Source organism: Pelophylax lessonae, assembly GCF_965119305.1.
Source record: "Pelophylax lessonae genome assembly, chromosome: 1".
Classification (NCBI taxonomy): Eukaryota; Metazoa; Chordata; class Amphibia; order Anura; family Ranidae; genus Pelophylax; species Pelophylax lessonae.
Genome location: NC_138768.1, coordinates 438,849,265 through 438,864,843, shown reverse-complemented (window position 1 = coordinate 438,864,843; position 15,579 = coordinate 438,849,265). Strand labels below are relative to the sequence as shown.

At 42.1% G+C, this 15,579-nt stretch overlaps 1 protein-coding gene across 1 annotated transcript in view; it reads right to left on the bottom strand.

The window, feature by feature from the left end:
• The window catches only part of RNF38 (ring finger protein 38), a 443,031-nt gene extending 431,627 nt beyond the window's left edge, over window positions 1-11,404 (bottom strand). Inside the window, exon 1 of the mRNA XM_082261799.1 lies at window positions 10,993-11,404. Coding sequence (XP_082117925.1) covers window positions 10,993-11,278 — 286 coding nt within the window. The 5' untranslated portion in view covers window positions 11,279-11,404. The remainder of the gene's footprint in view (window positions 1-10,992) is intronic.
• Window positions 11,405-15,579: the final 4,175 nt, after the last annotated feature.

Genomic DNA, 15,579 nt, shown 5'->3' with positions numbered 1-15,579 from the left:
ATCTATACATTACACCAAAAGAGTGACAAATAAGCTGAAACAAATAGTCATAGGGATCTATACATTACACCAAAAAAGTGACAACTAAGCTGAAACAGATAGTCATATGGATCTATACATTACACCAAAAGAGTGACAAATAAGCTGAAATAAAGTCAGAGGGATCTATACATTACACCAAAAGAGTGGCAAATAAGCTGAAACAGATAGATAGTCATAGGGATCTATACATTACACCAAAAGAGTGAAAATAAGCTGAAACAGATAGTCATAGGGATCTATACATTACACCAAAAGAGTGACAAATAAGCTGAAACAGATAGTCATAGGGATCTATACATTACACCAAAAGAGTGACAAATAAGCTGAAATAAAGTTAGAGGGATCTATACATTACACCAAAAGAGTGGCAAATAAGCTGAAACAGATAGTCATAGGGATCTATACATTACACCAAAAGAGTGACAAATAAGCTGAAATAAAGTCATAGGGAACTATACATTACACCAAAAGAGTGACAAATAAGCTGAAACAAATAGTCATAGGGATCTATACATTACACCAAAAAAGTGACAACTAAGCTGAAACAGATAGTCATAGGGATCTATACATTACACCAAAAAAGTGACAACTAAGCTGAAACAGATAGTCATATGGATCTATACATTACACCAAAAGAGTGACAAATAAGCTGAAATAAAGTCAGAGGGATCTATACATTACACCAAAAGAGTGGCAAATAAGCTGAAACAGATAGATAGTCATAGGGATCTATACATTACACCAAAAGAGTGAAAATAAGCTGAAACAGATAGTCATAGGGATCTATACATTACACCAAAAGAGTGACAAATAAGCTGAAACAGATAGTCATAGGGATCTATACATTACACCAAAAGAGTGACAAATAAGCTGAAATAAAGTCAGAGGGATCTATACATTACACCAAAAGAGTGGCAAATAAGCTGAAACAGATAGTCATAGGGATCTATACATTACACCAAAAGAGTGACAAATAAGCTGAAATAAAGTCATAGGGATCTATACATTACACCAAAAGAGTGACAAATAAGCTGAAACAAATAGTCATAGGGATCTATACATTACACCAAAAAAGTGACAACTAAGCTGAAACAGATAGTCATAGGGATCTATACATTACACCAAAAAAGTGACAACTAAGCTGAAACAGATAGTCATATGGATCTATACATTACACCAAAAGATTGACAAATAAGCTGAAATAAAGTCATAGGGATCTATACATTACACCAAAAGAGTGACAAATAAGCCGAAACAAATAGTCATAGGGATCTATACATTACACCAAAAGAGTGACAAATAAGCTGAAATAAAGTCAGAGGGATCTATACATTACACCAAAAGAGTGACAAATAAGCTGAAACAAATAGTCATAGGGATCTATACATTACACCAAAAGAGTGACAAATAAGCTGAAATAAAGTCAGAGGGATCTATACATTACACCAAAAGAGTGGCAAATAAGCTGAAACAGATAGTCATAGGGATCTATACATTACACCAAAAGAGTGACAAATAAGCTGAAATAAAGTCATAGGGATCTATACATTACACCAAAAGAGTGACAAATAAGCTGAAACAAATAGTCATAGGGATCTATACATTACACCAAAAAAGTGACAACTAAGCTGAAACAGATAGTCATAGGGATCTATACATTACACCAAAAAAGTGACAACTAAGCTGAAACAGATAGTCATATGGATCTATACATTACACCAAAAGAGTGACAAATAAGCTGAAATAAAGTCAGAGGGATCTATACATTACACCAAAAGAGTGGCAAATAAGCTGAAACAGATAGATAGTCATAGGGATCTATACATTACACCAAAAGAGTGACAAATAAGCTGAAACAGATAGTCATAGGGATCTATACATTACACCAAAAGAGTGACAAATAAGCTGAAACAGATAGTCATAGGGATCTATACATTACACCAAAAGTAATAAAGAAATATGACCAGCGCTACGGACTAGATGTTTGGGAGAGAAATATATTAGATAGAGGTGTAAGCTGCCCCAATCAGACCTTGGGTGTAAGGTGCAAGTGTTATAAAGGAAGTGTGAAGATTGGTGGTGGCGCTACCTCTGTATGTTGATGTATGGAGATGTTCCTTTTCGAGATGAACGAGCAGTCAGAGAAGTCAGCGGCGGGTGCCGTTTCCGAGGGGAAGGAATTCGCTGCTACAGTTTCCGGCATTGGCCAATGCCGGAAACTGTAGCAGCGAATTCCTTCCCCTCGGAAACGGCACCCGCCGCTGACTTCTCTGACTGCTCGTTCATCTCGAAAAGGAACATCTCCATACATCAACATACAGAGGTAGCGCCACCACCAATCTTCACACTTCCTTTATTACACCAAAAGAGTGACAACTAAGCTGAATAGAGAATAAGAGGGATCTATATGTGACACCAAAAAGAGTGACAACTAAGCCGAAATAGAAAGCCAGAGGGTTCTATAAATTACACCAAAAAAATGACAACTAAGCCAAAATAGAGAATCAGAGGGATCTATACATGACATCAAAAAGAGTGACAACTAAGTCAAAATAGAGAGCCAGAGGGATCTATAGATTACACCACAAAGAGTGACAACTAGGCTGATATAGAGAGCCAAGGGCATCTATAAATTACACCAGAGTGACAACTAAGCTTCAATAGAGAATCAGATGGATATACATATATATTTAAAAAGGGTGACACTGAGATCTATGCATTGTACCAAAAAGAGTGACAACTAAGTAGAAATAGAATCTGAGATTTATACATTGTACCAAAAAGAGTGACAACCAGGCAGAAATGAAGAGTTAGGGAGATCTATACACTGCACCAAAAAGACTGACAACTACGTAGAAATAGAGAGTCAGAGGGATCTATCAATGACACCAAAAAAAGTGACAACAGTAGAAATAGAGTCAGAGTGATTTATATATCACACCAAAAAGATTGAAAAATAATAAGTAATATAGAGCCAAAGATGTATACATCAGACCAAAGAGAGTGACAACTAAGCAGGAATGAAGAGTTGGAGATTTATACATCACATCCAAAAGTGTGACAATCGAGTAGAAATAAAGTCAGAGGGATCTATATGTCACACCACAAATTCTGATAACTAAGTCAAAATAGAGGGTCAGAGGGATCTATACATCTCATAAAAGAAATAAAAGGTTTGTAGAAAAGACAGTCGGAGATCTACACATCATATTAAAATAAATGACAACTATGAAGAAATAGAGGGTCAGAGGAATCTCTACATCTCAAAATAAAAGAAAAAAAATGACAGGCATGTAAAAGAGTCAGAGATCTATATGTCACATCAGAAAAATGACAACTAGACAGAACTAGAGCCAGAGAAATCTGTACACATCACCAAAAAGATTGACAACTATGTAGAAATAGAGTCAGAGGGATCTATCTATGACAGCAAAAAAAAAAAAAAAATGACAGCTAAATAGAAATAAAGAGTCAGAGGGATCATCTATGCATGACATCAAAAAGGGGGATACAAAAAGCAAAACTAGATGGTCATATAGATCTAAACATCTCACCAAAAAGAGTGATACCTAGGTAGAAACAGAGAGCCAAAGAGTTCTATACATCTCACCAAACTCGGTGACAACTATGTAAAATAGAAAGTCAGAGGGATCTATAGATCTCACTATGCTGAGTGATAACTAGATGGAAATGGGCAGCCAGAGAGATCTGTACATCTTACCAAACTGTGTGATAACTAAGCCAAAATAGAAAGCCAGATGGATCTATACATGACACCACACTGAGTGACAACTATGTAGCAAAAGGAAGTTAGAGGTATCTATACATCATACCATCATACCAAAAGAGTGAAAACTAATAAGTAATATAGAGCCAAGGATCTATCCATCACAGCAAAGATAGTGAAAACTAAGTAGCTATAGAGGGTCAGGCAGATCTATACACCACAGCAAAAAGTGTGACAGCTAAGCAGAATTGAGCTTCAGAGGGATCTCTACATCCTACCAAAACACTGACAGCTATGTAGAATGGAGTGAGATCTATACTATTCCACCAAAACACTGACAGCTATGTAAAATGGAGTGAGATCTATACTATTCCACCAAAACACTGACAGCTATGTAGAATGGAGTGAGATCTATACTATTCCACCAAAACACTGACAGCTATGTAGAAAGGAGTGAGAGATCTATACATCCCACCAAAACACTGACAGCTATGTAGAATGGAGTGAGATCTATACATCCCACCAAAACACTGACAGCTATGTAGAATGGAGTGAGATCTATACATTCCACCAAAACACTGACAGCTATGTAGAATGGAGTGAGATCTATACATTCCACCAAAACACTGACAGCTATGTATAAAGGAGCTAGATCTATACATTCCACCAAAACACTGACAGCTATGTAGAATGGAGTGAGATCTATTCTATACTATTCCACCAAAACACTGACAGCTACGTGGAAAGGAGTGAGATCTATACATTCCACCAAAACACTGACAGCTATGTATAAAGGAGCTAGATCTATACATTCCACCAAAACACTGACAGCTATATAGAAAGGAGTGAGATCTACACATCCCACCAAAACACTGACAGGTATGTAGAAAGGAGCAAGATCTATACATCCCACCAAAACACTGACAGTTATGTAGAAAGGAGTGAGATCTATACATCCCACCAAAACACTGACAGGTATGTAGAAAGGAGCAAGATCCATACATCCCACCAAAACACTGACAGCTATGTAGAATGGAGTGAGATCTATTCTATACTATTCCACCAAAACACTGACAGCTACGTGGAAAGGAGTGAGATCTATACATTCCACCAAAACACTGACAGCTATGTATAAAGGAGCTAGATCTATACATTCCACCAAAACATTGACAGCTATATAGAAAGGAGTGAGATCTATACATCCCACCAAAACACTGACAGGTATGTAGAAAGGAGCGAGATCTATACATCCCACCAAAACACTGACAGCTATGTAGAAAGGAGTGAGATCTATACATCCCACCAAAACACTGACAGCTATGTAGAAAGGAGTAAGAGATCTATACATCCCACCAAAACACTGACAGCTATGTAGAAAGGCATGAGATCTATACATCCCACCAAAACACTGACAGCTATGTAGAAAGGAGCAAGATCTATACATCCCACCAAAACACTGACAGCTATGTAGAAAGGAGTGAGATCTACACTGTTCCACCAAAACACTGACAGCTATGTAGAAAGGAGTGAGATCTATACATTCCACCAAAACACTGACAGGCATGTAGAAAGGAGCGAGATCTATACATCCCACCAAAACACTGACAGCTATGTAGAAAGGAGTGAGATCTATACATTCCACCAAAACACTGACAGCTAAGTAGAAAGGAGCGAGAGCTATACATCCCACCAAAACACTGACAGCTATGTAGAAAGGAGTGAGATCTATACATCCCACCAAAACACTGACAGCTATGTAGAAAGGAGTGAGATCTACACTATTCCACCAAAACACTGACAGCTATGTAGAAAGGAGCGAGATCTATACATCCCACCAAAACACTGACAGCTATGTAAAAAGGAGCGAGATCTATACATCCCACCAAAACACTGACAGCTATGTAGAAAGGAGTGAGATCTACACTATTCCACCAAAACACTGACAGCTATGTAGAAAGGAGCGAGATCTATACATTCCACCAAAACACTGACAGGCATGTAGAAAGGAGCGAGATCTATACATCCCACCAAAACACTGACAGCTATGTAGAAAGGAGTGAGATCTACACTATTCCACCAAAACACTGACAGCTATGTAGAAAGGAGCAAGAGATCTATACATCCTACCAAAACACTGACAGCTATGTAGAATGGACTGAGATCTATACTATTCCACCAAAACACTGACAGCTATGTAGAAAGGAGTGAGAGATCTATACATCCCACCAAAAACTGACAGCTATGTAGAAAGGAGTGAGATCTATACTATTCCACCAAAACACTGACAGCTATGTAGAAAGGAGCAAGAGATCTATACATCCCACCCAAACACTGACAGCTATGTAGAATGGACTGAGATCTATACATCCCACCAAAACACTGACAGCTATGTAGAAAGGAGTGAGAGATCTATACATCCCATCAAAACACTGACAGCTATGTAGAAAGGAATGAGATCTATACATTCCACCAAAACACTGACAGGCATGTAGAAAGGAGCGAGATCTATACATCCCAACAAAACACTGACAGCTATGTAGAAAGGAGTGAGATCTATACATCCCACCTAAACACTGACAGCTATGTAGAAAGGAGTGAGATCTATACATCCCACCAAAAAACTGACAGCTATGTAGAAAGGAGTAAGATCTATACTATTCCTCCAAAACAGTGACAGCTATGTAGAAAGGAGTGAGATCTATACTATTCCACCAAAACACTGACAGCTATGTAGAAAGGAGTGAGAGATCTATACATCCCACCAAAAACTGACAGCTATGTAGAAAGGAGTGAGATCTATACTATTCCACCAAAACACTGACAGCTATGTAGAAAGGAGCAAGAGATCTATACATCCCACCCAAACACTGACAGCTATGTAGAATGGACTGAGATCTATACATCCCACCAAAACACTGACAGCTATGTAGAAAGGAGTGAGAGATCTATACATCCCATCAAAACACTGACAGCTATGTAGAAAGGAGTGAGATCTATACATCCCACCAAAACACTGACAGCTATGTAGAAAGGAGTGAGATCTACACTATTCCACCAAAACACTGACAGCTATGTAGAAAGGAGCGAGATCTATACATCCCACCAAAACACTGACAGCTATGTAAAAAGGAGCGAGATCTATACATCCCACCAAAACACTGACAGCTATGTAGAAAGGAGTGAGATCTACACTATTCCACCAAAACACTGACAGCTATGTAGAAAGGAGCGAGATCTATACATTCCACCAAAACACTGACAGGCATGTAGAAAGGAGCGAGATCTATACATCCCACCAAAACACTGACAGCTATGTAGAAAGGAGTGAGATCTACACTATTCCACCAAAACACTGACAGCTATGTAGAAAGGAGCAAGAGATCTATACATCCTACCAAAACACTGACAGCTATGTAGAATGGACTGAGATCTATACTATTCCACCAAAACACTGACAGCTATGTAGAAAGGATTGAGAGATCTATACATCCCACCAAAAACTGACAGCTATGTAGAAAGGAGTGAGATCTATACTATTCCACCAAAACACTGACAGCTATGTAGAAAGGAGCAAGAGATCTATACATCCCACCCAAACACTGACAGCTATGTAGAATGGACTGAGATCTATACATCCCACCAAAACACTGACAGCTATGTAGAAAGGAGTGAGAGATCTATACATCCCATCAAAACACTGACAGCTATGTAGAAAGGAATGAGATCTATACATTCCACCAAAACACTGACAGGCATGTAGAAAGGAGCGAGATCTATACATCCCAACAAAACACTGACAGCTATGTAGAAAGGAGTGAGATCTATACATCCCACCTAAACACTGACAGCTATGTAGAAAGGAGTGAGATCTATACATCCCACCAAAAAACTGACAGCTATGTAGAAAGGAGTAAGATCTATACTATTCCTCCAAAACAGTGACAGCTATGTAGAAAGGAGTGAGATCTATACTATTCCACCAAAACACTGACAGCTATGTAGAAAGGAGTGAGAGATCTATACATCCCACCAAAAACTGACAGCTATGTAGAAAGGAGTGAGATCTATACTATTCCACCAAAACACTGACAGCTATGTAGAAAGGAGCAAGAGATCTATACATCCCACCCAAACACTGACAGCTATGTAGAATGGACTGAGATCTATACATCCCACCAAAACACTGACAGCTATGTAGAAAGGAGTGAGAGATCTATACATCCCATCAAAACACTGACAGCTATGTAGAAAGGAGTGAGATCTATACATCCCACCAAAACACTGACAGCTATGTAGAAAGGAGTGAGATCTACACTATTCCACCAAAACACTGACAGCTATGTAGAAAGGAGCGAGATCTATACATCCCACCAAAACACTGACAGCTATGTAAAAAGGAGCGAGATCTATACATCCCACCAAAACACTGACAGCTATGTAGAAAGGAGTGAGATCTACACTATTCCACCAAAACACTGACAGCTATGTAGAAAGGAGCGAGATCTATACATTCCACCAAAACACTGACAGGCATGTAGAAAGGAGCGAGATCTATACATCCCACCAAAACACTGACAGCTATGTAGAAAGGAGTGAGATCTACACTATTCCACCAAAACACTGACAGCTATGTAGAAAGGAGCAAGAGATCTATACATCCTACCAAAACACTGACAGCTATGTAGAATGGACTGAGATCTATACTATTCCACCAAAACACTGACAGCTATGTAGAAAGGAGTGAGAGATCTATACATCCCACCAAAAACTGACAGCTATGTAGAAAGGAGTGAGATCTATACTATTCCACCAAAACACTGACAGCTATGTAGAAAGGAGCAAGAGATCTATACATCCCACCCAAACACTGACAGCTATGTAGAATGGACTGAGATCTATACATCCCACCAAAACACTGACAGCTATGTAGAAAGGAGTGAGAGATCTATACATCCCATCAAAACACTGACAGCTATGTAGAAAGGAGTGAGATCTATACATTCCACCAAAACACTGACAGGCATGTAGAAAGGAGCGAGATCTATACATCCCAACAAAACACTGACAGCTATGTAGAAAGGAGTGAGATCTATACATCCCACCTAAACACTGACAGCTATGTAGAAAGGAGTGAGATCTATACATCCCACCAAAAAACTGACAGCTATGTAGAAAGGAGTAAGATCTATACTATTCCTCCAAAACAGTGACAGCTATGTAGAAAGGAGTGAGATCTATACTATTCCACCAAAACACTGACAGCTATGTAGAAAGGAGCGAGATCTATACATCCCACCCAAACACTGACAGCTATGTAGAATGGACTGAGATCTATACATCCCACCAAAACACTGACAGCTATGTAGAAAGGAGTGAGAGATCTATACATCCCACCAAAACACTGACAGCTATGTAAAAAGGAGCGAGATCTATACATTCCACCAAAACACTGACAGCTATGTAGAAAGGAGCGAGATCTATACATCCCACCCAAACACTGACAGCTATGTAGAATGGACTGAGATCTATACATCCCACCAAAACACTGACAGCTATGTAGAAAGGAGTGAGATCTACACTATTCCACCAAAACACTGACAGCTATGTAGAAAGGAGCGAGATCTATACATTCCACCAAAACACTGACAGGCATGTAGAAAGGAGCGAGATCTATACATCCCACCAAAACACTGACAGCTATGTAGAAAGGAGTGAGATCTACACTATTCCACCAAAACACTGACAGCTATGTAGAAAGGAGCAAGAGATCTATACATCCTACCAAAACACTGACAGCTATGTAGAATGGACTGAGATCTATACTATTCCACCAAAACACTGACAGCTATGTAGAAAGGAGTGAGAGATCTATACATCCCACCAAAAACTGACAGCTATGTAGAAAGGAGTGAGATCTATACTATTCCACCAAAACACTGACAGCTATGTAGAAAGGAGCAAGAGATCTATACATCCCACCCAAACACTGACAGCTATGTAGAATGGACTGAGATCTATACATCCCACCAAAACACTGACAGCTATGTAGAAAGGAGTGAGAGATCTATACATCCCATCAAAACACTGACAGCTATGTAGAAAGGAGTGAGATCTATACATTCCACCAAAACACTGACAGGCATGTAGAAAGGAGCGAGATCTATACATCCCAACAAAACACTGACAGCTATGTAGAAAGGAGTGAGATCTATACATCCCACCTAAACACTGACAGCTATGTAGAAAGGAGTGAGATCTATACATCCCACCAAAAAACTGACAGCTATGTAGAAAGGAGTAAGATCTATACTATTCCTCCAAAACAGTGACAGCTATGTAGAAAGGAGTGAGATCTATACTATTCCACCAAAACACTGACAGCTATGTAGAAAGGAGCGAGATCTATACATCCCACCCAAACACTGACAGCTATGTAGAATGGACTGAGGTCTATACATCCCACCAAAACACTGACAGCTATGTAGAAAGGAGTGAGAGATCTATACATCCCACCAAAACACTGACAGCTATGTAAAAAGGAGCGAGATCTATACATTCCACCAAAACACTGACAGCTATGTAGAAAGGAGCGAGATCTATACATCCCACCCAAACACTGACAGCTATGTAGAATGGACTGAGATCTATACATCCCACCAAAACACTGACAGCTATGTAGAAAGGAGTGAGATCTATACATCCCACCCAAACACTGACAGCTATGTAGAAAGGAGTGAGATCTATACATCCCACCAAAACACTGACAGCTATGTAGAAAGGAGCGAGATCTATACATCCCATCAAAACACTGACAGCTATGTAGAAAGGAGTGAGATCTATACATCCCACCAAAACACTGACCGCTATGTAGAAAGGAGTGAGATCTATACATCCCATCAAAACACTGACAGCTATGTAGAATGGAGTGAGATCTATACTATTCCACCAAAACACTGACAGCTATGTAGAAAGGAGTGAGATCTATACTATTCCACCAAAACACTGACAGCTATGTAGAATGGATTGAGATTTATACATTCCACCAAAACACCGAAAGAAAGGAGTGAGAGGGATCCCAAAGAGGGCAGGCGATGGAAAAGTCGCTGAAAAGTCGGGCCCCGATGAGGAGTGGTTGCTGCTAGGTGGATGAGCTGTCAAAGTGACAGACAAGTTTGTAAACACAGAGCACGCCAAGTGGAGAATGTGAGGTTGGAAGGTCCTACCTGCTGGAGATCGGAGGTGGTGGAGATGATGGTGGTGGTAATCACTGGTGGTCGGACTGTTTCCTCTCCTTCTTGGAGGACTGCGGGGTTGCCTTGCTCCCTCCAGGAGGTTGTTGTCATTACTGTCCAAGCCTGGCCCTCTGAGGACAGCAGATAGGTGGTGATGATGATGATGGTGGTGAGGAGGGGGAGGAAGAGGTGGTGGTGGTGTCTGGAGTTGGTGGTGGTGAAAGTGAGGCACCCCGGGCATGCCGTGCAGCGCCTGCTGCTGTTGTTGTTGGTTCATACTGAATCCAGACCTAGATCTGGATCTAGTCCTTGGGGGCTCCAGGAACGCTGGGAATAGGAAGGAAGGAGGTGGAGGAGATGACGGGGGAGAGGAAGCTGAGGACAGGGGCTGGAGGAAGGAGAAAGACGGGGTGACCCGGAGAACAGGAGGCTGCTGGAGGAGAGGAGAGGAGGAGGAGGGAGAGGAGGAGGGGGAAGAGGGGAGGAGGCACTGAGTGATGTGAGCCCAGCTTCTCTGCTGGTGGCCGCTGCAGCCTCCTCGGCCCCTGCTTCAGCCTGCCTGGGATCGAGGCGAATCGGGAAAGGCAACAGCCCACCTCCTCCTCCTCCCCCGCTGTCTGTCACCGCCCCTTACTGCCGCTGCTTGGGGTCCCGGAGTGACTCCTGAGGGGAGGACTGGCATCACCAACCTCACCACACCGACCTAGCAGGAAGTCTTATGTAGAAGCCAACAAAGTCACTGTGCGAAGTCCTGTCCCAGCACCAGGCACCGACACCCCCCCTCCCCGAACGAGGGTTACCACAGTCCGCCTCCACACAGGCTCATTCCAAACCAAGGATACAGGGGCCACACAGCTCGCCTCAGCCTGGACACTACGCCTGTCTCTATACTCGGCTATACCAACTTCACTTCCGTCCCAGCCCCACACAGAGCACAGGCTGTCCTCTCAGGCCACTTCGCCTTTAGCTTAGTCAGTGTGCTGGAGGAGAGTCACCCCCATCATGTCACAGGGAACTCACATTGGAGTAGCAGCCAATCACATCGCTCACAGAGGCCTCATTCACACTGCCACACCTGCATCCGCAACACATACACATGGCATGCATTCACTGCTTTTTCTTTCTTTTTTTTTTTTTAAATGCTGCCAGTTGTCTGCGTTTAACCACTTGCCTACAGGGCACTGACTTAAACCCCCCTCCTGCCCAGGCTAATTTTCAGCTTTCAGTGCCATCACACTTTGAATGACAATTGTGCGGTCATGCAACACTGTAATCAAATTACATTTTTATCATTTTTTTTTTTTTCATGGTATTTAACCACTTTACCACCGGAGGATTTTGCTGTCCTACATCCAGGCCACTTTTTGCGATTCGGCGCTGTGCGACTTTAACTGGCAATCGCGCGGTCGTGCGACGCCCTACCCAAACGAAATTTACGTCGTTTTTTTCCCACAAACAGAGCTTTCTTTTGGTGGTGTTTGATCACCTGTGCGATTTTTACTTTTTGCGCTATAAACAAAAAAAAGAGCGTTTATTTTGAAAAAATAACAATATTTTTTATATTTTTTTATATGAAATTCCCCCCAAAAAAATGTAAAAATCAATTTTTTTTTTAATTTTTGGCCAATTTGTTTTCTGCTACCCATGTTTGGTAAAAAAAAATCACAATAAGCGTAATTTGATTGGTTTGCGCAAAAGTTATTGCGTTTACTAACTAAGGGAAAGATTTTTGTCATTTTTGGTGTTTTTTTTTTTAACGCGTAATGGCGGTGATCTGTGATTTTTTTTGCTGGACTGCGACATTGCGGCGGACAGATTGGACCCTTGACTGACATTTTTGACACTTTTGGGGGTACCAGTGACATTACTGCAGTAATCAGTGCTATAAATATGCACTTTTACTGTACAAATGACACTGGCAGTGAAGGGGTTAATTTTTATTGGAGAGGGAGGGGTTAATGTATGCCTGGTGCTTACTGACGTGTGGGGGGAGGTGACTGAGTGAGTCAGGGACAGATCGGATGTCCAGCTATGCTGAACACTCCGATCTGTCAGTCCCTGTCACTTAGGAGATCCGCCCGCTCTGTTTACACAGGTGGGCGGATCTCCTCACTCGATTCCCCAACGATCGGGGCAGAGCAGCGGCGATCGCCGCTGCTCATCCCCTGGCCCGACTCCCGCTGTGAATTAAAACAGCGGGAGCGCGCCTCCGGCGGCGCGCGGGCGCCGCCTACAGGGGGAGGAGTCCAGCGACGTAGGTCTACGTCGCTGGACGGGATCGTGCCACTTTGCCACAGTACGCTCAATGTGAGCAGTGGGCAAGTGGTTAACCACTTTGCCACTGCTCACTAGAGCTCTACTGCAGCAAAGTGGTTCATTATCGTCTGGTGACGTAGACCTACGTCGCCAGACATTCCCCTCTCTCGGCGGCGCGCGCGCGCCGCCGGAGGCCCGCTCCCGCTGTATTCAGTCACAGCGGGAGTCGGGCCAGGGGAGAAGCGGTTCTTCCCCGATCGTCGGGGAATCGAGTGTGGAGATCCGCCCGCTTGTGTAAACAAAGCGGGTGGATCTCCTAAGTGACAGGCAGGGTCAGATTGCAGGGTTCAGCATAGCTGAACCTGCGATCTGTCCCTGTGTCACTCAGTCACCTCCCCCCACACACGTTAGTAAGCACCAGGCATACATTAACCCCTCCCTCTCCAATAAAATTAACCCCTTCCCTGCCAGTGTCATTATTACAGTAACAGTGCATATATATAGCACTGATTACTGTAGAAATGTCACTGGTAACCCCAAAAGTGTCAAAAATGTCAGTCAAGGGTCCGATCTGTCCGCCGCAATCTCGCAGTCCCGCAAAAAAAAATCGCAGATCGCCACCATTACTCGTTAAAAAAAAACCCACCAAAAACGACAGAAATCTTTCCCTTAGTTAGTAAACGCAATAACTTTTGCGCAAAACCCATTAAAATACGCTTATTGTGATTTTTTTTTTACCAAACATATGTAGCTGAAAACAAATTGGCCAAAAATTTAAAACAATTTTGATTTTTACATTTTTTTTTGGGGGGGGGGGGGGATTTCATATAAAAAAAATGTGAAAAATATTGTTATTTTTTCAAAATTTACTCTCTTTTTTTGTTTATAGCGCAAAAAGTAAAAATCGCACAGGTGAAATACCACCAAAAGAAATCTCTGTGGGGAAAAAAAAGATGTTAATTTTGTTTGGGTACGGCATTGCATAACCGCGCAATTGTCAGTTAAATTCGCACAGTGCCGAATCGCAAAAAGTGGCCCAGACGTAAGACAGCAAAATCCTCCGGTGGTAAAGTGGTTAATCACTCCTGGGGTTTTTATTTTATGCTGAACAAACAAAAAAAGACCGAAAATTAAAAAAAAAAGAACAGTTTTTATAGTTTGTTTTAAAATTTTGCAAACAGGTTTTCTACTTCATTGATGTGGGCTGATGAGGTGGCACTGATAAGCCCTGGTAGGCACTGGTAGGCTGCACTGATGGGCACTCATTGGCTGCACTGGTGGGCACTGATAGGCGACACTAATCGGCACTGATAAGGTGGCACTGATGGGCACTGATAGGGTGGCACTGATAAGGCGGCACTGATGGTGGCACAGATGGTCACTGATGGACAGAACTAGTAGGTGGTGCTGAAGGGCACCAATAGGCGGCACTCATGGGCACTAATAGGTGGCACTGATGGGCAATGATAGGCACTGATATGTGACATTTATGATGGGGCACTGATAGGTGGCACTGGTGAGCACTGATAGGTGGCGCTGGTGGGCACTGGTAGGTGGCACTGGTGGGCACAAATAATCCCTCTCCTCTTCGGGACCGATGTCCCTCTGACAGCAGCAGGCGATCGTTTTTTTTTTTTCTCCTTACACTGACAGTGTGAGGAGAAAAAAACAGATGATCACCTGCTGCTGTTTACTTTAGATGATCAGCTGTCATTGGCTGACAGCTGATCAGGGGTAAGGGGGGGGGGGATCGCCCCCTTACTCCGATCTGTGATCAGGCGAGTCTTATGGACGCAGGCCGCTCGTTGCCGAGAGGATGTCAATGTTCTCTCTCCCAGCAATTTAGGTCCGCACTCTAGCCATCATTCCACTATAGCGCAGGCATCAACTAGTTAACCACTTGCCTACCGGGCACTTTTACCCCCTTCCTGCCCAGGCCTATTTTCAGCTTTCGGCACGGCCGCACTTGGAATGACATTTGCACGGTCACACAACACTGTACCCAAACTACAATTTTTACTATTTTTTTTCCACACAAATATAGCTTTCTTTTAGTGGTATTTAATAACCACTGCTAAATAAACGAAAGAAGACAGAAAAGTAAAAAAACAAAAACAAAAAAAAAACGTTTTTCTTTGTTTCTGTTATAAAAGTTTGCAAACAGGTAATTTTTCTCCTTCACTGATGTGCACTAATGAAGCTGCACTGATAGGAAGTACTGATGGGCACTGATAGATGGGCACTGATATGCAGCACTGATGATGTGGCACTGGTGGGCACTGATGAAGAGGCACTTATAGGCAGCACTGATGGGCACAGATA